Here is a 25029-nt window from a genome sequence, read left to right on the forward strand (position 1 = left end):
CTCCCAGCCAAATCAGCATTCAGGGCTCGAACCACACAGTTTATTACACATTTTGCCATGAGGCTGAGAGAAAATGTTGCTGTTTTAGAGCTCAAGAATTCTTGAAAGACGGGACAATCTAAACTTTTTTCCCACAGATATTTGTCTTAATCTATATGCTTGATAGACCAAAGTATCAGCTATCATACAAAACCTCCCAAAAATGTCTTCATAAAATGCAACTTGTTGGATTTATGTAAACTCCGTCAGTCACCATAAAAGGCATTTCATTTTTACAATTATTGTCCAACAAGTGTTTAAAAACCTTGATTGTTTAATTCTAACTTTAGATTTTTTTAAATATTTAACAGAAATCTCCAAAAATCTTTTTGTTTCATTTTATAGCACTATTAAATGCTCCAGGGCTAATTCCATTAGCATTTTGGTATGTTTTTCTAGATTTAGAACATAAAACAACATTTATAAAGCAAACATTATCCATTAGATCTTGCACAGCAAATACTTAAATTGTTGAGCAATATGTATGAAATATGAACATGTATGCGCACACTACTGTAAATCGCTCTGGATAAGAGCGCCTGGAAATGACCAAAACGTAAATGTAAAAATATGTTGCAGTGATTCAAATATTGACAAGCCTCTGACGGAGTTGACAACAGATACTCAAAACGAACATATTTTTGCTTCTAAAAATGAGTTAAATACAAACATTTGTAAAATATGGAAAATTATTAATTTGAAAAATCCCATTAAAAAATAACCACTCTAATCAGATCTTTCAGCACTCTGATGGAGTTGATGTTTTACGGAGAAGATTTTTTTAAATATATGTTTTTTAAAAATATTTACACTGTTGAATAATAGTGAAGACATCAAAGTAGCCACCCTTTGCCTTGATGACAGCTTTGCACATTCTTGGCATTCTCTCAACCAGCTTAATGAGGAATGCTTTTCCAACAGTCTTGAATGAGTTTCCGCATATGCTGAGCACTTGTTGGCTGCTTTTCCTTCACTCTGTGGTCCAACTCATCCCAAACCATCTTAATTCGGTTGAGGTCGGGTGATTGTGGAGGCCAGGTCATCTGATGCAGCACTCCATCACTCTCCTTGGTCAAATAGCCCTTACAAAGCCTGGAGGTGTGTTTCGGGTCATTGTCCTGTTGAAAAACAAATGATAGTCACACTAAGCCCAAACCAGATGGGATGGTGTATCACTTGAGAATGCTGTGGTAGCCATGCTGGGTAAGTGTGTCTTGAATTCTAAATAAATCACTGACAATGTCACCAGCAAAACACCCCCACACCATCACACCTCCTTTTCTATGCTTCACGGTGGGAACCACACATGCGGAGATCATCCGTTCACCTACTCTGCGTCTCACAGACACGGCGGTTGGAACCAAAAATCTCAAATTTGGACTCATCAGACCAAGGGACAGATTTCCACAGGTCTACTGTCCATTGCTCGTGTTTCTTGGACCAAGCAAGTCTCTTCTTCTTATTGATGTCCTTTAGTAGTGGTTTCTTAGCAGCAATTCGACCATGAAGGCCTGATTCACACAGTCTCCTCTGAACAGTTGATTTTGAGATGTGTTTGTTACTTGAACTCTGTGAAAAATTTATTTGGGATGTAATTTCTGGCTGGTAACTCTAATGAACTTATCCTCTACAGCACAGGTAACTCTGGGTCTTCCTTTCCTGTGGCGGTCTTCATGAGAGCCAATTTCATCATAGAGCTTGATGGTTTTTGCGACTGCACTTGAAGAAACTTTTAAAGTTCTTGACATTTTCCGCATTGACTATCTTAAAATAATTATGGACTGGCGTTTCTCTTTGGTTATTTGAGCTGTTCCTGCCATAATATGGACTTGGTATTTTACCGAATAGGGCTATCTTCTGTATACCACCCCCCAAACTGATTGGCTTAAACCCATTAAGAAGGAAAAACGTAATCCACAAATGAACTTTTAACAAGGCACACCTGTTAATTGAAGTGCATTCTAGGTGACTACCTCATGAAGCTGGTTGAGAGAATGCCAAGAGTGTGCAAAGCTGTCATCAAGGCAAAGGGTGGCTACTTTGAAGAATCTTAAATATAAAATATATTTTGATTTGTTTAACATTGGTTACTACATTATTCCATGTGTGTTATTTCAAAGTTTTGATATTTTTACTATTATTCTTCAATGTAGAAAAAGTAAAAATAATGAAAAACCCTGGAATGAGTAGGTGTGTCCAAACTTTTGACTGGTACTGTATATATTTTTTCCTTCTTCATTGTAGTGGTATACACAGTCGCATTTTTTTCTCTCTCAGTTTCTTTATAACTAAAACGGAATTAAATGTAACATATTTGAACCAAAATTAATATTCCATCTTAATCTATCAGGCAGATGGAGTTGACAGTTTGTGGTTGTGACCATGGTGATTCCAATATTGTTTAAAAAAAAAAAACTTTACAGACCGTGGTCTTTTTGCACAACATGTAATGAGGACATGAATAAGGGGTCCTTATGGTATAGTTGACCTTGCTCATTCCTGATTAATTTAGGATTTTAGACCAAATCTCAGGACACATCTTTCAGAAATCAAATATTTTAGAAATCAAACCCTGGTGGGGTTCGGGGTGTGTGCTCCTTTAATTTAAAAAATATTTTATTTGTCATAAAAAATAAATAATCCACACCAGATACAAACATACACATACGTCAATATACAGATGCACACAAACAACGACTACATCTCATCTGCACAGACCCTCATGCTCCCATCCCTAGTGCCTGCATTATTGATTGCCACATGGCCTTAAATTGTACCAATGCTACTGTAGAATTTTAGCAACCAGGAAATGGCGGAGTGATTTCTGCATATTGCATCTTTAAGACATGACTACATTGTAGTGTAGAATTTGTGAATTTTGTCTCGTGTTACAATCATGTCCAGCTCTCTCTCTCCACTGTCAATAGGTCACATAGAGAATCAGGTGGATTAGTCACATGCACACATGGGCACATTGATGGTTACAGTGGGCAGAACTGGTGTGCACTTTCTGCATCTAGATATATTGGGGGAAAAAGACAGTGAAAGAAAGGGTAGTCGTTGTTTCCTAATCATCCAATCCTGTCCTCATTCCAGCTTGGTCGCTCAAGATCCACTGTGAAATTCGACGTCTGTCCAGGTAAGCAGGACGTCGGGAGATTACTACAAAACCGGCCACTAGGGGAAAGGGTGAGTGCTATAACCACTAAGTAGGCTTGCGGTCTTCTACGGCGTTATGGACGGGGATGGCGGATGGTTGTAAGCCATAAGCTCCGGCATCCGAGGGTCGCAAGCTCAATCCCAGTTCTAGGCAGTTTTTTGTTTTAACCCTATCACAAACCTCAACCCTTACCTTAAAGTAACTGCCCACAGAAAAATTACTTTGAAGAGTTCATATTCTGTTAACTCATAACCAAATTATGTTGTTGACGAGTCCTATACTCGTATTTGTGACCAAAGCATATATTGGAGAAAAAACACTTTAAAAAAATCCACCTCAAACTTCTATCTCAAACAGACCATTTAAAGAATGCTTGCAATTTCCTCATAGAACATGATGTCATCTCCCTGAGGAGGATGAGCTGGCCAATCAGCGGTCTAGAGGAGAATGAGCTAGCCAATCAGCGGTCTACTCGCGTGCATATTTTTTATGACCGGTATACGTCCACACCATTCTGTTGTTGGGGAAACCCACACCATTCCAACTCAGAAAAGCAGTTTTTTAGCATACTTAATAAAAACAAATTGGAAGGAAAAACATTTATATTGTAAGCATATTTAATAGAAATCTGGAAACACTGGGCAGTTACTTTAACCGTTCAGAGTTAATGACTAAACTTAATCTTAGAGTTGTTTTGCTTTAACCCTATCCCAAACTTTAACCCTTGACTTAATCATTCGGAATGAATGCCTCATCTTAACCTTTGAAATTTGACGTTTATGGACAAACGGATTCTGCAGTGAGAGCTTGTTGCGCATTCATCCTGTAAGATACATAGTAAGTATTGTTGTATAGTGTTTTTTGGGAAGTCACTTCTTGCATTGGGGGGGACAGTTATACATAAGGTGATGGGTCAGATCAGAGGTTACATTTCAATTATTAAGTCAACCTCAATATTACTTGGATTTAAAGGGAATAGCGCTGAGACTGGTGCAAAAAAAATATGGTGGAAGGAAACTCGTGTTTCGCCCACGTTCACACCACTGATGCATAGTGGTTTACGCCAATCAAATGCCTTTTAACTTGTAAGAATAATCAAGTTAGCTACCTAGCCGTTTTTCCCCGGTTTAGCTAGTGATAGTGATGCACAAGCTAGACCTAGCTAGACCTATTGGAAACATTGCCATCTCCTAACATCATTTGCCCACTAGATTCAGGAGCTTGAACCCCCCCCCCCCCCCCCCCAAAAGCTTGAAAACCCCATTGAAAACCTCCATTAGATTTTTTCCCAAAGTTTAGGAAGAAAACTGAACATAATTCATGATGGTTTTTATTGAATTTTTGTTCGTTTTGGAGTCAAAGATAATAGTTTCAGTATAGTTTTAGTTTTGTCAATTATTTTATTTCAGTTTATTAAATAGTTTTTTCATGGTTCGTTTTCGTATTCGTTTCAGTTTTAGTTTAGCTACTACAATAACCTCGGTCTACATTGTGTGTGTGAGCTCCTTAGCGTGAATTAATGCTCTGTGTTGCCGTGGTAAGCTCCGCGGTGTGAACATGCTCCCCAGGGCGACGCAACAGTCATTTGTCACTGTGACGACGCCTCGGTTAAATAGCGTATTAATGGCCTAAATATCAGGAGCTGTACACATATATACACACACACACACTAGAGACACACACACAAACACACAAAGGGCGTAGTAATAGTTTTATTATCAGGGGCTGCTCTGGGCTCGGTAGGCAGGTAATGGATGGATTACACATCCCAACATCCTCTCTGTGCCACTCTCCATCTCCCTACACACTAATTATATGACACAAAGAGATGGCGTGAGAGAGACCGAGCACAATCTAGGAGAAGAGACCGATCCCGGAGAGGGATGGAAGATGAGAGAATGTAGGAGGGAGAGAGGTTGGTGGGTAATAGTTATTTTATCAGAAGGATGCCCTTTTTTCAGAATACATGGGCCTTAAAGCAGACAATCATAGAGGCTAGCACCCCCACCCCCACCCCAAGAGCAAAACAAAGTCAAACAAAGGCATGTACAGTAATAACATACATTTTATTCCAAATTCGTCAATCTCCAATTTACAAAAAAACAAAACATGTTCAAATATCAATACAATCTTTATTACAAACATCATTGCTGTATGAAATGAATGAGTCCATAAAGCAAACTTTTAGCTACATTAAAAGACCCTGAGTGTGGTTGAGAGCAGATACAGATATGGGTCTGAGAAACGTCAGAGCTTCCATAAGCATTCAATACATACGTCTCTGTAGTATTTTCAAAGCTCATTTGGTGTTCAGGCAGTATCCATTCTAGTTCCTGTAGTTCTAGAGTCGAGGCTTGATCTGCAGTATTCTCTCTGTGGAGGACGGACAGACAGGCAAGACAGAAACAGATTGTGATTAAAGATACCAACAAAACTAACATGTCAGACAGCAGAGAGATCGCTCTACAACCACAGGGGTGTACAAAACGACAGGCTGTGTGTATGTGTGTGTGACTGATGGTGTGCCTGAGGATGTGAATGGGTGAAACGCAGGGCTCTCTGTCCTACTGAAAGCCTGAGTGATGGCATCTCCGCTGATGAGCACACTGGGAACTGAATGAATGGGAGAACAGGGGGGTGTGTGTGCATACGTGTGTACGCCCCGGCAGTGATGGATAGCTATTGGGTTAATTTATGTAAAGTGGAGAGCAGGGCTGTGGCGGTCATGAAATGTTGTCAGCCGGTTATTGTCATGCAAAAGGCTGCCGGTATCACGGTAATTGACCGTTAATTAACATAAAAAAAGTTTAGCATCTCCAGGCATCCACACATACAAGCTACATACAAGCTGATGATGTGTGGCTTTGGAATCTACATTTAAAAAGTGTAATAAATCAATTTAATATACGCAATCAAAATAAATCCATCATTTATTTTAGTCAGTTCTAAAGAAAATGTATTTCAGAAGAACAGAATATGAGTTGTCCTACTGTATGTTATCTGGCTATGCTCCATGCCATAAGCAGTAGGCTTGTTGATTTAGCTGACAATATATGCCTATAAGTCCCATGCCACTATTTTATATGATAATATAGTAAGAAGAATATAATTGAACCTAGTGGAATAAAATAGAAAGGATATTATTCCCAATCCGGAGCAAGTGTGCATATGAAGTGGCTACGTTGAGCATGAAAGTGATAATTTAAAACAGGTCTTCTACACAAGATTTAGAGTTATTTGGCAGCTTTAGTTGTGAATGATACGAACCTTAGAAATCAAAACATATACAGTGCATTCGGAAAATATTCAGACCCCTTGACTTTTTCCACTTCGTTACGTTACAGGCGTATTCTAAAACGGATATAAAATTTAAAAAAATCCTCATCAATCTACACCCAATACCCCATCATGACAAAGTGAAAACAGGTTTTCAGATAATTGTTTTTGCAAATGTATTGAAAATAAAAAACAGAAATACCTTATTTACACAAGTATTCAGACTCTTTGCTATGAGACTCGAAAATGAGATCAGGTGCATCCTGTTTCCATTGATCATCCTTGAGACGTTTCTACAACTTGATTGAAGTCCACATGTGGTAAATTCAATTGTTTAGACATGATTTGGAAAGGCACACACCTGTCTATATAAGGTCCCACAGTTGACAGTGCATGTCAGAGCAAAACCAAGCCATAAGGTCAAAGGAATTGTCCATAGAGCTCCGAGACAGGATTTCTTCGAGGCACCTATCTGGGGAAGGGTACCAAAACATATCTGTAACATTGAAGGTCCCCAAGAACACAGTGGCACACATCATTCTTAAATAGAAAAATTATGGAACCACCAAGACTCTTCCTAGAGCTGGACGCCCAGCCAAACTGAGCAATCGGGGGAGAATGGCCTTGGTCAAGGAAGTCCCCAAGAACCCGATGGTCACTCTGACAGAGCTCCAGAGTTCCTCTCTGGAAAGGCACACATCCGTCAATATAAGGTCCCACAGTTGACAGTGCATGTCAGAGCAAAACCAAAACCAGAGTTCCTCTCTGGAGATGGGAGAACCATCCATAAGGACAACCATCTCTGCAGCACTCCACCAATCAGGCCTTTTTGGTTGAGTGGCCAGACGGAAGCCACTCCCTCAGTAAAAGGCACATGACAGCCCGCTTGAAGTTGGCCAAAAGGCACCTAAAGGACTCTCAGACCATGAGAAACAAGATTCTCTGGTCTGATGAAACCAAGTTTGAACTCTTTGGCCTGAATGCCTAGCGTCACGTCTGGAGGAAACCCGGCACCATCCCTACGGTGAAGTATGGTTGCGGCAGCATCATTCTGTTGGGATGTTTTTCAGCGGCAGGGACTGGGAGACTAGTCAGGATCGAGGGAAAGTTGAACAGAGCAAATTACAGAGATTCTTGATTAAAACCTGCTCTAGAGCGCTCAGGACCTCAAACCTTTTTTGTTTTTCATAAATTAGATTTTTTTTAAATAAAAACCTGTTTTGCTTTGTTATTTTGGGGTATTGTGTGTAGATTGATGAGGGGAAAACATATTATAATCAATTTTAGAATAAGGCTGTAACGTAACAAAATGTGGAAAAAGTCAAGAGGTCCGAATTCACGGTATGGGCTGCATGATGTGACTATAGGCTAATTGATGATTTGAGAAAGTCCGAAAAAAAGCTGTTCCTTGCCTCTGGCTGCACAGCTGTTCTCCGATCAAGTGATCATATTTACACCCATCAGACTATTCTCAATTTAATCTCGTCTTTACTAATATGTCAAATTAGTTTTGATTCAGAATGACCCATTATGAAATGGGCAGGAACAGGGGCATGGGATTTTTAAAAATTAATTTGAATGCACTCAAACAGCAAATGGATGCCTCACTCTTTCCCGCTAGTTCGTTGATCAATGATGCCGGATAGGCAACACCAGTAAAATAAAAATCCCTATTACTAGGCTATTCAAAATCAAATTCACTGTAAGCTGCCCTGCACAATCAATGAACCAACAGCATCGCCTAGTCTGCCTATACAGTACGTTCTCTCCCAGACTCGTGGATAGAACTTTTGGACCGTAGCATAAGGTAACCAGTCCATCCAGTATGCATAATAATACAGTCCACACTCAAAGGCATTTATCCAAAATGTGTTTAATTTTGGAGTATAGGCTAAACCAATTATGTACCAAAGACATCTTAAATCGGTTTTGATTTATGTTTTTCTGCAATGCGTAATATGCGGTAGGCTATGTACTGTATAACCGCACAATCCATTTAATTACGTTTTTTTTTCTCCCAGGCTTGGGCTCATAAGCCTATGCATATGCATAAGCTCTAAAATGCACATGGGTGTTTTGAATGAATCATCACCTTAGAAAGCGCTGTCCGTTTCACTGTGCTGAAACATCCACAACGACCATGTTTTACACTCAGTTTCAAGCTGCTTTTGAACTTCTGTCTTCAAATTGATCATCACAGCGAGGTGAGTTTTAAAAGCATGATACAGTTTTGACGATAAGTGCTTGACGTGACTTTTCCATTGCATTGACGTCAGAGTGGTTAGAGGGACAATAGAGCCCTGAGTACCAGTCCGTTAGGACCTGATGGTAGTTAGCGAATTGGATACTACCAACGCATGTCCAGAGTGCATAAAAGGAGATTCCCGTGACTCAATGGTCACATGGAATTTTACTACGGTCATGACTCATGACTGCTGGTGTGGCAGTAATACGGTCACTGCAACAGCCCCAGTGGAGAGGAACTTGTTTGGATTCTTTCCACCATTAACAAGCCACAAGGGTGTGGAGAGTGTGTGTTGGGGGATAAACCAGCGGTCATTAGTAACACTTAACTGCCCTGGACACAGAGTTGAAGGTGGTCTGTGTGTGTAACTGACCACTTGTTGTGCCTCAGGAGGATCGTGTGTTTCTGTGCCTAAGTGTGTGTGTACAGTGCATTCGGAAAGTGTTCAGACCCCTTCACGTTTTCCACATTTTGTTATGTTACAGCCAGTGGTGGAAACAGTACTCGATTGTCATACTTGAGTAAAAGTAAAGATACCTTAATAGAAAATGACTCAAGTAAAAGTCACCCAGTAAAATGCAAAAATATAAATAGTAATGTAAAGTACAGATACCCCCAAAAACTACTTAAGTAGTACTTTAAAGTAGTTTTACACCACTGGTTACAGCCTTATTCTAAAATGTATTAAATAGTCCCCCCTCCCCCCATCAATCTACACACAATACCCCATAATGACAAAGCAAAAACAGTAAAAACTGAAATATCAGACCCTTCTCAGTACTTTGTTGAAGCACCGTTTCGACCAATCTATTGGTCAACATTTTTAAACGTGTATTTTTCCATATATAGACACACCCTATGTTTGAATAAAATCAACTATCTGTTGCTTAAAGTTTACGGTTTAATGAAATAAGACAAATGCCTCAAGAGGGCGACAGTTATGGTTTTCATATGCACATTTTGGTGAAACAGATTAATTTAATTTATAATAACATCTTCATATGTCAAAATCATTGTCATGTGGTTAATCAAAATTTGATCCAAATCTAAATGAAAATGATACAAACCTAAAAAGTAAAGCCTACATTGGCGCGCAGGCCAGGTAGCCTTTAGGTCTACTTCTATGCGCGCACGTCCTTACTCAACATTGACAGGAGAGCTCCAAACCAAAGTAAATTACTAAATTGACAAAACTCATAAATGGAATGAAATAAACCAACACTTTTTCACAAGTGTAGTATAGGTTGTGCACTCCGCAAACAATGTGTCCACTCCGATAAAGAGTACGGGAAGACCGGAATAATATTGAACGCGTTAATTAAAATAAATTACCGTAACCAAAGTAAAAAAACATTGTAGACGAAAATTCCTATAATTTAACGGTAAATGTAGTACAGGTTATATATGTAATGGTGAATTGATATACACTAACAATCAAACGCAAACAATTAACGTGTACAAACTGGGGGGAGAGAGAGCGCAATCTGGAGAGAGAAATGCATCTGGGCGCATGGTCAATCTGTCGTCTGCATTGGCCAGGCAGCATTTACGTTGATATGGCCACAGCATACTTCTTGCGGTTCGCGGAGCATTGCAGAGCTGTTGTCATACAGGATATTACCCCCACCTACCGTCAACCAATCATGTCAATGCGGACCTATAGAGAGCCCTCCGCATTGTTAAAAAAATGTGGGAGGCTCATGGCGATGCATTACAGAGCTCGATTTGCCCTCTGCGTGCCTCTGGAGGCACCGCAATTGCGTCACACCGTCATGCAGCCTAAAACAACATTTTTGGATGAAGGATTAGTCCAAACTTTTGACTGGTACTGTATATATTTGTTACTGCTCGACTAAAACAATCTTGGTTGACCAACAACCTAAAAATAGACCAGTCGACTAATTGGGGTCAGCCCTACTTGGTACACCTGTAGTTGTGGAGTTTCTCCCATTCTTCTCTGCAGATCCTCTCAAGCTCTGTCAGGTTGGATGGGGAGCGTCGCTGCACAGCTATTTTCAGGTCTCTCCAGAGATGTTCTATCGGGTTCAAGTCCGGGCCCTGGTTGGGCCACTCAAGGACATTCAGAGACTTGTCCCGAAGCCACTCCCGCGTTGTCTTGGCTGTGTGCTTCGGGGTGTTGTCCTTGTTGGAAGGTGAACCTTACTGCAGTCGGAGGTCCTGAGTGCTCTGGAGCAGGTTTTCATCAAGTCTCTCTGTACTTTGCTCTGTTCATCTTTCCCTCGATCCTGACTAGTCTCCCAGTCCCTGCGGCTGAAAAACATCCCCACAACATGATGCTGCCACCAGGTGTGTGCCTTTCCAAATCAAGTCCAATCAATTGAATTTACCACATTGATCATCTCAAGGATGATCAACGGAAACAGGATGCACCTGAGCTCAATTTCGAGTCTCATAGCAAAGGGTCTGAATACTTATGTAAATAAGGTATTTACGTTTTTCATTTATAATCCATTTGCAAACATTTCTAAAAAACCGCCTAGTCATTATGGGGCATTGTGTGTAGATTGATGAGGGAAAAAATAATTTAATAATTTACAGCCTTATTCTAAAATGTAACAAAATGTGGAAAAGGGCAAGGGGTCTGAATACTTTCCGAATGCACTCTATATGGTCTGCCTCATTGTTCCTCGTTGTCTGTATATACTGAGTTTTTGCTGTGACTGGTAGCTGCTCTGTACCCTGCTAACACTGTACCCAGACATTAAAATAGCCTTCCGTGCCTATGGGAGACTGCCACTGGGCACCACAGCAGCTATAGACTGAGCTCTGACTGCTGTGTTCCCGGAAGGGAGCCCTAGTTCCAAATAAGTCCTGGCTCTACACACTCACACGTATACACCCCAGTCAGCATGTGCTATGGCCAGCTAACCCAGACAGGAATAACCAATGATGCAGGCAAGACCCTCTCTGCAGGATTTAAACACATGCTAAAGCTGGGATGAAGGGAGGGTTAAGGAGGAGAATAGAGAGAGAGAAGAGAAGAAAGAGGGGGACACAGTGGAGAGAGAGAGGGGGGGAGATGACAGATGGAGAGACTGAGTTCCAGAGTCCATGTAAAGGGAGAAAGATACATCGAGATGAAAGGAAAGAGAGATTCCATGTGTGTGAGATATACACTGCTCAAAAAAATAAAGGGAACACTTAAACAACACAATGTAACTCCAAGTCAATCACACTTCTGTGAAATCAAACTGTCCACTTAGGAAGCAACACTGATTGACAATACATTTCACATGCTGTTGTGCAAATGGAATAGACAAAAGGTGGAAATTATAGGCAATTAGCAAGACACCCCCAATAAAGGAATGGTTCTGCAGGTGGTGACCACAGACCACTTCTCAGTTCCTATGCTTCCTGGCTGATGTTTTGGTCACTTTTGAATGCTGGCGGTGCTTTCACTCTAGTGGTAGCATGAGACGGAGTCTACAACCCATACAAGTGGCTCAGGTAGTGCAGTTCATCCAGGATGGCACATCAATGCGAGCTGTGGCAAAAAGGTTTGCTGTGTCTGTCAGCGTAGTGTCCAGAGCATGGAGGCGCTACCAGGAGATAGGCCAGTACATCGGGAGATGTTTAGGAGGCCGTAGGAGGGCAACAACCCAGCAGCAGGACCGCTACCTCCGCCTTTGTGCAAGGAGGTGCACTGCCAGAGCCCTGCAAAATGACCTCCAGCAGGCCACAAATGTGCATGTGTCAGCATATGGTCTCACAAGGGGTCTGAGGAACTCATCTCGGTACCTAATGACAGTCAGGCTACCTCTGGCGAGCACATGGAGGCCTGTGCGGCCCCACAAAGAAATGCCACCCCACACCATGACTGACCCACCGCCAAACCGGTCATGCTGGAGGATGTTGCAGGCAGCAGAACGTTCTCCACGGCGTCTCCAGACTCTGTCACGTCTGTCACATGTGCTCATGTGCTCAGTGTGAACCTGCTTTCATCTGTGAAGAGCACAGGGCGCCAGTGGCGAATTTGCCAATCTTGGTGTTCTCTGGCAAATGCCAAACGTCCTGCACGGTGTTGGGCTGTAAGCACAACCCCCACCTGTGGACGTCGGGCCCTCATACCACCCTCATGGAGTCTGTTTCTGACCGTTTGAGCAGACACATGCACATTTGTGGCCTGCTGGAGGTCATTTTGCAGGGCTCTGGCAGTGCACCTCCTTGCACAAAGGCGGAGGTAGCGGTCCTGCTGCTGGGTTGTTGCCCTCCTACGGCCTCCTAAACGTCTCCTGATGTACTGGCCTGTCTCCTGGTAGCGCCTCCATGCTCTGGACACTACGCTGACAGACACAGCAAACCTTTTTGCCACAGCTCACATTGATGTGCCATCCTGGATGAACTGCACTACCTGAGCCACTTGTGTGGGTTGTAGACTCCGTCTCATGCTACCACTAGAGTGAAAGCACCGCCAGCATTCAAAAGTGACCAAAACATCAGCCAGGAAGCATAGGAACTGAGAAGTGGTCTGTGGTCACCACCTGCAGAACCATTTCTTTATTGGGGGTGTCTTGCTAATTGCCTATAATTTCCACCTTTTGTCTATTCCATTTGCACAACAGCATGTGAAATTTATTGTCAATCAGTGTTGCTTCCTAAGTGGACAGTTTGATTTCACAGAAGTGTGATTGACTTGGAGTTACATTGTGTTGTTTAAGTGTTCCCTTTATTTTTTTGAGCAGTGTATATGTGTGTTTGTGTATGTGTGTGTGTCATGGTAGCTAGCAGTAAGGGAGTGACATGCAGGATGTCCAGATGACACAGGGGCAGCTAAAGGTGAAAGGTCATAGTTGTTTCCTGGAGAAGAGAGATTAAATATGAAACGAAACAGACATGGAGAGAGGGATGATGACAGAGTGAGGGAGAGAGGGATGACAGATGGAGAGAAAGTGAGAGAAAGGTTCTGGTGTAATTTACAGTCGCCGTCTTCCTGGTATTTACTTAGAAATGTAATGGTAATATGGTAATAACATAGTAATGTATTAACACTTTCTTTTGGAGTTATTGAATCATGTACTGTACCGCAGGGTACTATTTAGTATTAGGTAGAAACAGATTTTGTTTATTTCTTTCAAGCAAAATGTAGACATTGTTAAAATGTACCGTTACTGAAAGATAATATGAGAAGGAGGGCAATAGAAAGAGAATTGAAGTGGTAAGTTCATTTGTGGTGTCTGTCTGTTTCTTCACTACTGGACAGTGAGAGTAAATGTGTGTGTTAGTGTGTGATTGAGGGTTCCTCTATGTCAGGGAGGGGCAGAGGCAGGTGGACATAGGAGAGTAGGCGACGGGGGGAGGCCGACAGGGGGAATGAGGGAGGGTGACGGGGGAGGGAGGCCCTCTTCTAAACCTCTATCTGTCAGTCTGTCAACAGAGAGCCCAGCTGTGCCTCCCTCTTGCCCCAAACCTAAATATTATTACCTCTCTCCCACTAAGCACTATTACACTTCCAGCTAAGTATTATCATACTCAAATATTACCTTCTACTGCAATCAGTATCAACCTCCTAAAAGTACCCCAATATCAGGGCATTCCTAAACCTTATTTCCTCATCCACTAATATTTACCCCATGGCAATGGTGCCCTCAGGGGTCCATGCTTAGTCCCCTCCTGTACTCCCTGTTTGCGCACGACTCCAACATCATTAAGTTTGCTGACGACACAACGGTGGTAGGCCTGATCACCGACGAAGATGGTGTGGTGCCAGGACATCAACCTTTCCCTCAACGTCAGCAAGACAAAGCAACTGATCCTGAACTACAGGAAATGGAGGGCCGCCCCCATGCACATTGACGGGGCTGTAGTGGAGCGGGTTGAGAGCTTCAAGTTCCTCGGTGTCCACATTACTAAGGAATTAACATGCTCCACACACATCAACAGTCGTGAAGAAGGCACGACGACGCCTCTTCCCGCTCAGGAGGCTGAAAAGATTTGTCATGGGCCTTCAGATCCTTAAAAAGTTATACGGCTGCACCATTGAGAGCATCTTGACTGGCTGCATCACTGCTTGGCATGGCAACTACTTGGCATCCGACCACAAGGTGCTACAGAGGGTAGTGCGTATGGCCCAGTACATCACTGGGGCTGAGCTCCCTGCCATCCAGGACCTCTATACCATGTGGTATCAGAGGAAGTCACTAAACAGACTCCTATCACCAAAGACTGATCTCTCTGCTACTGCATGGCAAGCGGTACCGATACACCAAGTCTGAAACCAACAGGACCCTAAACAGCTTCTACCCCCCGAGCCATAAGACTGCTAAACAGTTAACCAAATAGCTAACCGGACTATCTGCATTGACTATTTTGCATTAAATATTTTTGTCTCATCACATACACTGCTGCTACTGCTTATTATCTATTCTGTTACCTAGTCGCTTTACTCCTAAGTAAAGGGCCCGTAAGTAAACATTTCACTGTTAGTCTACACCTGTTGTTTATGAAGCACGTGACAAATAATTTGAATGGATCTTGATTTGATTTTTTTTTTTTATCCATTCAACATCTTTCCTCGATTAGCAGTGGGCCATCTGAGCTATGTTTTAAAAACATGGGGCAGTTGGAAGAATCACAGTGCTCGCAATGATTACCACAATTTTCGAATGCCCTGTTTGATGAGCCCACCCCACCCCTCCGGGTCATAGGAGTCAACATGGCGTCCATAGAAGCAGTTTCCTGACCTCTGTAGGACACAACCCTGAACTAGACTAACTTTCCTGGTCACTGCGTGACCTCTCACCTGTGACCTCTGCCCTGTCGGCAGGGGGCATGTCCGGGGCGTCTGTGTCTTCGGGGGAGCTGGAGAGGGAGATGAACGACGGGAGCTTGGTCTTGTGAGGACCCAAGGAAGAAAACGAGAGTGTCCCTGGATCTGCCTGAGCAGAACCCTCTGCCGCCTGGTCATCAGGTAGGACCACTGACAGGCTAGGCCTGAAGAGAGAAGAGGGGGAAGTGGAAAAGGAGGAGATTAGAAAACATTGTTGACATCGAAATGTAATATAATCTGTGCACATCTGGCAATATAAATGAATGTCTGTTTTTACTGTGTTGTTTTATGGTTGTTGCTATGCATTTTCCAAAATGTCTGTTTTCAATTTGTAATGTAATCTATTTGCTCTGTTTTATTACATTTTTTAAATATAAATTGTATCTAATTAATTTCACTTTGTCATTTAATTATTTTGACAGAGGGCCTGTTCTTGACCTCTTGGTGCGGGACTTCTTGGCCGGGGCAGCGGAGGGGCCTGTGGTGGGGTTGGGGTTAGGAGCGGTGCGTTTGGCCCTCTGACGGTGCTGGAGCTTACACTGGGCCCCTCGAGGACAGGAGCCACCACTGGAGAAGTCTGGACACACCAGGGTGTGCTTCTTCTTACACTGGAGGAGAGGACAGACCGATACCACTTATTATATGAAACACACAGGAGGTTAACATAACCCAAGAAGACAGTTTGAGACTGCTCTGTTAGTTACTACACGGAGTGTAAAAAACATATAGTTTACTTCCTAATATTGAGTTAAACCCCCTTTTGCCCTCAGAAAAACCTAAATTCGTCGGGGCATGGACTCTACAAGGCGTCGAAAGCGTTCCACAGGGATGCTGGCCCATGTTGACTCCAATACTTCCCACAGTTGTGTCAAGTCGGCTGGATGTCTTTTGGGTGGTGGACCATTCTTGAAACCCAGCAGCGTTGCAGTTCTTGACACACTCAAAACTGTGTGCCTGGTACCTACTACCATACCCGTTCAAAGGCACTTAAATCTTTTGTCTTGCCCATTGACCCTCTGAATGGCACTCATACACATACACAATCCATGTTTCAATTGTCTCAAGGCTTAAAAATCCTTCTTTAACTGCCTCCCTCCCCTTCATCTACACTGATTGAAGTGATTTAACAGGTGACCTCAATAAGGGATCATAGTATTCACCTGGTCAGTCTATGTCATGTTCCTAATGTTTTGTATACTCAGTGTATGTGTTTCAAAGCTTTGTTTTTGAGTGTGTGTGTGTGCGCACTTGAACGTGGTCATCTTAAGAGCACTGCGTGTGCCTGAGTGAGTATACAGATGAAGGTCTGGTGAGAGTGTATGTGACAGTGAGAGTGTGTGTGACGGTGTAATATGGGCGTAAATTGGTAACTTCATTCTGAGGGAGATTCGATCCCTCCCACCTGTCAGAAAAGCTAATTATACTCACTATGGGGTGCGAGCCGTGTTTGTGTGTATGTGGTGTGTGGGGAGCAGCCTGGAGCAGGTTGGTCCAGAAATAGAGTGAGGGTGGGGGTAAGGGGTGTGTGTGTGTGTGAGGGGTGGGGGTCTGCAGATTGAGTTTCCAGGAACAGTTTGGACTCCAGTTCACCCCATGGTCCCCTCAGCCCAGAACCAGTCCGTGCACCTCTCCTCTCCCCGATGAAGCACCTCTCTCTCCACTATACCCCCAACCCCTCACTATAGCCAGTACCACTAACTCCCAAACTCAGACCCCCTGCCCTTCTCACACCCATGTTCCTGCACCCTAGGGGTCAGATCAGTGTAGGTCTTAGACTTATCTCACTTTCAGCTTTTCTGAGGCGGCAAACCAAAACACTCACAAAGTCACACCGTAATGCTATGTGTTTTCATGCCCTAACGTAAACATTGACACTATTTGCCAAATTTAGCAAAGCCTGTCTGTCTCTATTACGTTATCAGTCTGTTACCATTCAAGAGTCTGAGAGCAGAGGTGCAGATTGAAGACGCTTTACATTGTTTTTAACCAATCCAACCAAGATGTGCCCTGGGGTTATAGTGGTCGTCTTTAGACCAGGGAATGGGACCATACAAAGACTTACAACCGTTTTTAGAGCCCTTTTCCAGCATAAGGAGAGGAGGGAAAACTGAGCCAAATGCCAAATCTACTAAGACTCAACTGACAGCAGTCGAATACATTCTCATTTTCATAAAACACTGAAAAGAGGGAAAGAGAGCAAGAGCCAAGAAACGGAAGATAAAAAAAAGTGAAAGCGGACAGAACATCTTTATTCCACACCAAGTTAATCATTTTCCACTTGATTTAAGAAACGCTGTGATGTCTCAGTGGTCTATTAGAAGAGCTCTCTCTCCACTGCGTTCCAAACCAGGACGAGTCAGCACATTTACCATTACAGAGAGGGAGGGGTAGAAGAGAGGGGCAAGGAGGGAGGGAGATAGAGGTGGGAAAGGAGGGGAAGGGGAGAGAGGAGAGGGAAACAGAAGGGGGGGTGGATCGGGGTTCAAAGGAGAGCAAGGGAAGTTGAAAGAGTGGTGGAGATGGAGAAACAAGAGAAAGGTGGGAGATCAAGGGAATGAGAGAAGGCGAAAGGGACCAAGAGGGTCCAAATTGGATAAAACGAGAGAGACAGGCGCAAAAGAGTAATACAGAATAGAAAAGGGGGAGAAGGTAGTGATGGGGGATAGATAGAAAAGAGAGAGAGAAAGAGTGTTAGGGAGGGAGGGATAGTGAGCGCGAGACAAAGCGAGAGATGGAACGAGAAAAGAGGATGGAGATGGAGGGAAGCGGGGTTAACCCCTGAGCTACTGGAGTGTCTGCCTGCCTGCCCCATAGTGCCATCCTCAGCACTTCCTCCATCTGTAATTACTGCCTGCTATCCCTCCCACAGCCACCAGCTAGCAAGCACATGTGCACGCACAAAACGCGAGCACACACACACACCAGACCTAAGCACTTCAGCTAATAGAATAAATATTAATGCCCTTTGGTTTTATATATCCTCATTTCTCTGTGCTATATTTAAATGAGGCCTGACAGTGTGAAAAAGCATGTGTTACACAGACACTCATAAACAACAACTGAGACAGAGAGAGGGTTATAGGAGGGAGGGAGGGGATAGATGAACAGATATAGGATTGGTAGGGACAGAGACAGACGGAAAGAGAGGATAGGAGTGGTACTAGCGGTGAATGTGGAAACAGAGTGTGTATGGGAACTCTACATTTTTGGGGGGGGTCATGTGTGTCTGTGTGGCCGTGCACTGTTACCCTCTGGTCCTCAATGTGTCACTCAGACACTAGAGTTATGTCACTATTGACAAGCCCTTACTCTCAACAGCTGTCCCTCCATACCCAGGGCTGTTTGGAGGACAGTTTATATGTTTGTGTGAAGAGTATGTCCACGAGGGTGTGTCCAGTGGTGTAGCAGTGCCTGGAGAAGTGGGTATACACTAATTTTGCCAAACATTTCCCAAACGGTCCACAAAGGAAAGGTGAACAATTATTTGAGAAACAGCGACATACACTCTGAATGACCTAAAATAATACATCCCATTTTGGTCTTTCAAAGTCAGGCCAACCCAAGCTGCACTGTGCAAGTAGTCTAATAGTAGGCCTACTATTGAAACAGATAAATTAGGCTGTCAACAGAGTCAGAAATTCACAGGTTTGTTTTTTCTGTTCAGGTTTTCGCTCTCAAAGTCACACTTTAAAAAAAATAGAAAACAACCAAATTGGATGTTCTAAGTACACAACAATGCTTAAACCACATAAGGATTTTTGAGTGTAGTTACCCTTTAATATATGCGTTTGGTTAGTGGTGTTTCTGTAGCACATGAGATGGAGTTTGCAAAAGCCTTTGAATCTACCAGAAGACGGTTAGGCCTATGATTAGCGTCGCTATATTTCTCCTGTTCCTTAATTGTTCGACACCTGGACGTTTTACTTCATATTATGAGGCACGTCTTAACTGGCTTCAAAGTAGCCTAAAGCCACAATCCCACCATAGAAATGTGGAGGCAATTATTTTATAAAGACATCCCTCATATGCGTCCTCCTGTTCTATTGGCTTTCTTTCAACTTTATTTCATCGTCTAGCAGCCAAACACATTATCATAATCATATTAGCAACCCCATGATTGTTGTTGCATCTTTAGATCTCCCCACTTTCAACATCTTGAATGGATATTTTCCATCTCTGTCCATGAAATCGCTCGCATGTGCGGTGTGTATTTTACAACTGTGCTTTCCTGCAAATTGCATTTTGGAACATTCGCACCATTCTAGGCCTACTGCCGTGTGCACATTGCTGCTCTGAAAATGTGAAAAAATGAATAGTTTATCATCATTTTAAGCTAAACATTCTGATCTGTTCCATCAGCCTTATTAATTGATATGGCGTATACCTACCACTACACTACGCATCCTGGGGATTAATAAGTGCGTTTATACAATGGGTGGGTCTAATCCTGAATGCTGATTGGTTAAAAGCACACTCCAGCCTGATCGCCACTATAAAAAGCATCTAGACATTAGCTCACATTTCTTTCAGAATAACATTTCGTTTTCAACAGCGAAGACTTGTACAAACCTTGCAGTCTGTCTCTCTGACATTTGCAACAGTGTTTCAATATTCAAATTCGATCTCCAACTGTCCCATAGTAATGAACGTGTCGGGATCAGGAGAAATGTCAATTGAAAAAAGGTAAAACGAAACGAATTGCAGCTAGTTTGCAGTCTTTCCAGCTTCAGTTTGACGTTTTTGTGTTAGCTGTGTTGTTGGCTAGCTCCTCTGAACAACAGTGTCCTAACAAGAGAGCACATTTTCTATGCCAGGCGAAATCGTGCCTCATTAGCTCGTTGTTATGGATGTATCCAAATAAATGGCACTTGAAAACAGCTTAAACAAATGCAGCTGCTGTTGTTATTCTGTCTGCACTGATTGACGCGACTGTAAGTTAACCGTAGTTGGCTAGCTAGCAAGCAAGGGATAAGGAACATTTGGAACGAATGACTGGGTCGTGTCCATTTATACAGAACAAAAAGACTGAACGACTGGGTCCCGTCTCTGGCAACCGAACCAATGGAACTAACGACCAGCCGGCTTGGGTAGCACCCCTACAGTAGATTTGTTTCGGGACTGTATCTTGTGGAAGGATGAAATAATATGAATCAATTCATCAAAATAACGTTTTTAATGAAAATATGTCAATCATTATTTGAATATGTTGGTAACCTGTTGTGTAAAAGTAATAATGCCCCTCGAAGGGACTTCGTCTCGGGCCTAACAACACCCGTGCCAATCTATCCTCCAAACACCGGCTTCTCGGGCATTATCACTTAAATACGCAATGCCCACCGAGTGGGTAAACGGCGTATACCCTCCACTACACCACTGGGTATATCTACCTTCTCTACCATAGGTCATCAGATCATGATAAAGAGAAAGAGAGAATGTCTGTCCCTGTGCGTGTGTGACTGACTGACTGACTGTGTGTACATGTGTGACTGACTGACTGTGTGTATGTGTGTGACTGACTGTGTGTACATGTGTGACTGACTGAATGTGTGCACGTGTGTGCGAAAGAGTGTCTGTGTCTGTGAGAGAGAGAGAGAGAGAGAGAGAGAGAGTAGGTGTGTGAGTGCGTGTGTACATACATGTGTGTGGGACTGACTGATTGTGTGTGTGTGTGTATTCGTATGTGTGTGTGTGTGTGTGTGTGTGTCATACCTTCTCTCCCTGAGGGCAGTACCCCCTGATGAAGTCCTGGCACAAAGCAGCCTTGCGGGACACGTAGACATGGCTGTAGGGACAGCTACCGTTGTTACATATACCCTTCAGGAAGTACGAACACACAGGCATCTAGAGAGAGACAAGTTGTTGTTACCAATCTCTGCTTGGCAATATCTCCATAAAAATGGCACACCAATAAAGCATTTTCAACGGAATTGAACATTTCATTGAGAGAGAGAGAGAGAACGAGAGAGGCGAGAGAAAGAAAGAGTTCATTCACAGCATACTAGAGAAAACACAGTCAGATGTAGAGTGAAAGAAGTCAACAAGCCAATCCACCATTCAGATAGGTCCCGCCTTCTACAATCTGTCACTGCCTCTGCTGTTAAATGGCCTTAATTGCAGTTGACAGAGAAAGAGAGAGAGAGAGTGTGTGTGTGCGCGTGTGACAGGCTGCATGCAGGTGTAAAATGTCCTCTTGTGTGTGAGTAAGGTACGCTGTGTGAGAGTAGTGCAGGCCAGTCTAAATATACACCATGTAGAGAGAGTGATAGAGGTGCGAGACAGAGAGCAAGGGAAAAGGAGCTAGGAGAGGGAGAGCTATACGGAGAGGGCCAGGGTGGGGTGGGGGGGGGTAATGAGAGAATCAGGGCGGCTCGTTGGGATGGGATCAGTTCTACCTAATTAACTGCTACAGAAATATTTATCCAGGCCGCAGCTTGTCCAGCTAGCTATCATGATGCGTTTATGTGCTGGCTGTGTGTACGAGTTACGGTCGCCAGGCCCTGAGGGGGTAGGAAGGGGGGACGGGCGGAGGTGGGGGGTACAGAGGGTCTTGTTTCGGGAGTTATTTCTTGGGGGGGGTACAGGATTGGAGCTCCTCGTCTATCCCCAGTCCCTACTAGTATGTGTGCGTATTGGGTTGCGAGGCTGGACAGGACACCTGTCTGTGGGTTGTTTGTCTAAAGAAAAACAGATTTCCCTGTCCAGTGTAACCACTTTCCTTTACCCTATACGGACTGGCCTCGTTAAACACCTAGTTAAACACCACTACATGACCCTATTCTGTGCTATGGGGCCAGATAAACAAATGAGACATTTTAACTACACGTATTACTATGTAACTATGTCATTAGTAGCTATGAAGCAGAATGAATAATCGAAGATGAACCATTGTGTTGACTGTTGGTAGTACTAAACATGTGATTATTATCTTTTAGTTTGTACTCTTTCTCTGTTAGAGAGGGAGTCGTTTAGATGAAGTTAAAGATGCAGCCAATGATCTATACTGAGCAAATATATAAACGCAACATGTAAAGTGTTGGTCCCATGTTTCATGAGCTGAAATAAAATATTTTCCGTATGCACAAAAAGCTTATTTCTCTCGTATGTTGTGCACGAATTTGTTTACATCCCTGTTAGTGAGCATTTCTCCATTGCCAAGATAATCCATCCACCTGACAGGTGTGGCATATCAAGAAGCTGATTAAACAGCATGATCATTACACAGGTGCACCTTGTGCTGGGGGACAATAAAAGGCCAATCTAAAATGTGCAGTTTGTCACACAACATGCCATGCAATTGGCATAGTACCAATTGGCACCAAATTTAAACTGTTTTGAAACAAGAGTCATACTTCTGACCTATTTGTGATTTATCCAGTTCAGGTGTGTGTGTGTCTCAGACCTTTAACAAGAGTTTGTGTGACTGGCCGTGAACATATTGGGTATGTGTAACCAGCTGTGTGTAGGTGTGTCTTATAGTTAATTAAGGGGTTGTGTACTCATGCCATACTCTCTGTACCCATGCCTATTAAGGTGTACGTGTTCAGGTGTAAACCATGTTGGGACATCTGAAACCTGGGACAGGGACCACCATTTTGGTCATGATACCCCCATCGCCCGTACCCCGACTCCTTTCAACATGCACCCCCCTAACCATAGAATCAGGTCACGTCTCTGAGTGTGTACACTACCAGTGGGAGTGTGTGTGTGTGTGTGTGTGTGTGTGTGTGTGTGTGTGTGTGTGTGTGTGTGTGTGTGTGTGTGTGTGTGTGTGTGTGTATATCTTAATACTGCCAGTGAGAGCACAGAGACAGGAGCTGTGCCAATCGAGTGACTGTGACTCTAGCTGTATCTCTATACAGCTTACACCAACCATAACTCTAAACACCACGTATTGTATGTGACATGTCTCCATATCTATCTCTGGGTGGTAAACTAACAGTCGGTCCTAATGCAATCCCTTTCCCTACCCCCTACCATTAATCCTTCAATGTTTGCAGATCTGTAAGTGTGTGACACCATATTCTCACCTCCTCCCTGGCTATATACCTGACGGGGCCAAACGCTAACTGCCTAACTACACAGTACACTCCAACCCAGCTGGTGTGAGAGACATTGACGTTTCACATACTCTCACCTCAAGGTCGTTGTGTGTGTGTGTGTGTGTGTGTGTGTGTGTGTCAGATAGTTTCACCTTCTCCTTGGCCACCTTATGGGAGAATGGACAGGTCCCACCGGTCTGCTTACACGTACCCCTCAGGAACCTGCAGGAACCAATGGGAAGAGTCATCAGATCACAGAGCAGCCAATCAGAGAGCCCACACAGTCTGTACAGGTGGTTTTGAGGAGATCTGTGCATGTTAGGTGTGTGTGTGTGTTACCTGGTACAGACGGCCACCTTATCAGGATCGTGGATGTAGGGGCAGGTATTGCCACGGTTACACTTGCCAAAGCGGTTGTAGTACATACAGTACTGTTTCTGGGACTTCTTCTGACGAGCGTGCCTGATGATGGCTAGACTCCTCTGAACCGCACGACTGGAAGACAGAACACACACAATCAAGAAAACATATAGTTGTGCAATTACGTACAGGTAGCAGAGGGTGTGTGTGTGTGTGTATATACTAAAGTGCTTACCTAGCCACAAAACGAGTGCTGGAGGGCCGGATGAAAGTGCTAGAGGTGGTGTGGGAGACTTCCTGTGGACTGGACAACCGCACTGTTTGGGGAAAAGAGAGAATGAGAAAAAAAGAAACCGCCTCTATAAAGACTAAAACATTTTTTTTTTAAATGGGTAATATGGCGTTATTAATACACCATTGCGACTGCCATATTTTGTGTGAGTGTTTGTGTGTGTGTGCGGACACGCGTGCATGTCCATGTCTGTGTTTACACTGTAGTAGTAGTAGTTTTATTACATTACAGGGTAGGCCGTACTTGGCAGCTAAGAGCTGAATTACTTACATAGCACATACAAGTAATTAAACAGGTAAAGTGAAGCAGGTCAAAATCAGGATGTCAACAGAAGCGGTTTGTTTTCATAGCGTCAACAGCCAATAATAGTCACAGCCAGGGGGGAGTCGTGGGTGAGGATCAGACAATTCTGGAGCCGTTGTTTAGCAGCGCACCTCGCCGTGCCCGACACAGACAGCCATCTGTAGCGTAGCCGCTTGACTTTGTAGCCACTCCTCCACAAGTAGCACCCACATGGGTGATGCCCCGGCAGCCGCTGGCACCAGAAAGCTCACCACTCATCAGTAGCCTAGAGTAGGCTATTACAGTCTTTAAGCCTCTGCCATCACTGCAAGCCATTTCCACTGTGTGCCCAGGCAGATATGATGCAATGACCTGACAGCTATAATTTAATGTTTTAAACGGACATAGTTGATATCTTTGCCAGGCTTTCTGTATTTCAAATTACACTAAACCAAAATATAAACGCAGTATGTAAAGTGTTGGTCCCAAGTTTCATGAGCTGAAAAAAAAGATCCCAGAAATGTCCTAACACAAAAAAAAGTATCTCAA

At 43.4% G+C, this 25029-nt stretch overlaps 1 protein-coding gene across 2 annotated transcripts in view; it reads right to left on the bottom strand.

Moving 5' to 3' along the window:
• Positions 1-5246: 5246 nt before the first annotated feature.
• Positions 5247-25029, bottom strand: part of LOC120052640 (zinc finger CCCH domain-containing protein 3-like) — a 95768-nt gene continuing 75985 nt past the window's right edge. For both annotated transcript variants that reach the window (XM_038999679.1, XM_038999678.1), the window contains exons 6-12: positions 24142-24223; positions 23886-24041; positions 23699-23768; positions 21217-21348; positions 15946-16115; positions 15481-15671; positions 5247-5572 (exon numbers count right to left, since the gene is read on the bottom strand). In XM_038999679.1, the coding sequence (XP_038855607.1) occupies positions 5541-5572; positions 15481-15671; positions 15946-16115; positions 21217-21348; positions 23699-23768; positions 23886-24041; positions 24142-24223 (833 nt within the window). In that variant the 3' untranslated portion in view covers positions 5247-5540. The remainder of the gene's footprint in view (positions 5573-15480; positions 15672-15945; positions 16116-21216; positions 21349-23698; positions 23769-23885; positions 24042-24141; positions 24224-25029) is intronic.

Source organism: Salvelinus namaycush, chromosome 8, assembly GCF_016432855.1.
Source record: "Salvelinus namaycush isolate Seneca chromosome 8, SaNama_1.0, whole genome shotgun sequence".
Lineage (NCBI taxonomy): Eukaryota > Metazoa > Chordata > Actinopteri > Salmoniformes > Salmonidae > Salvelinus > Salvelinus namaycush.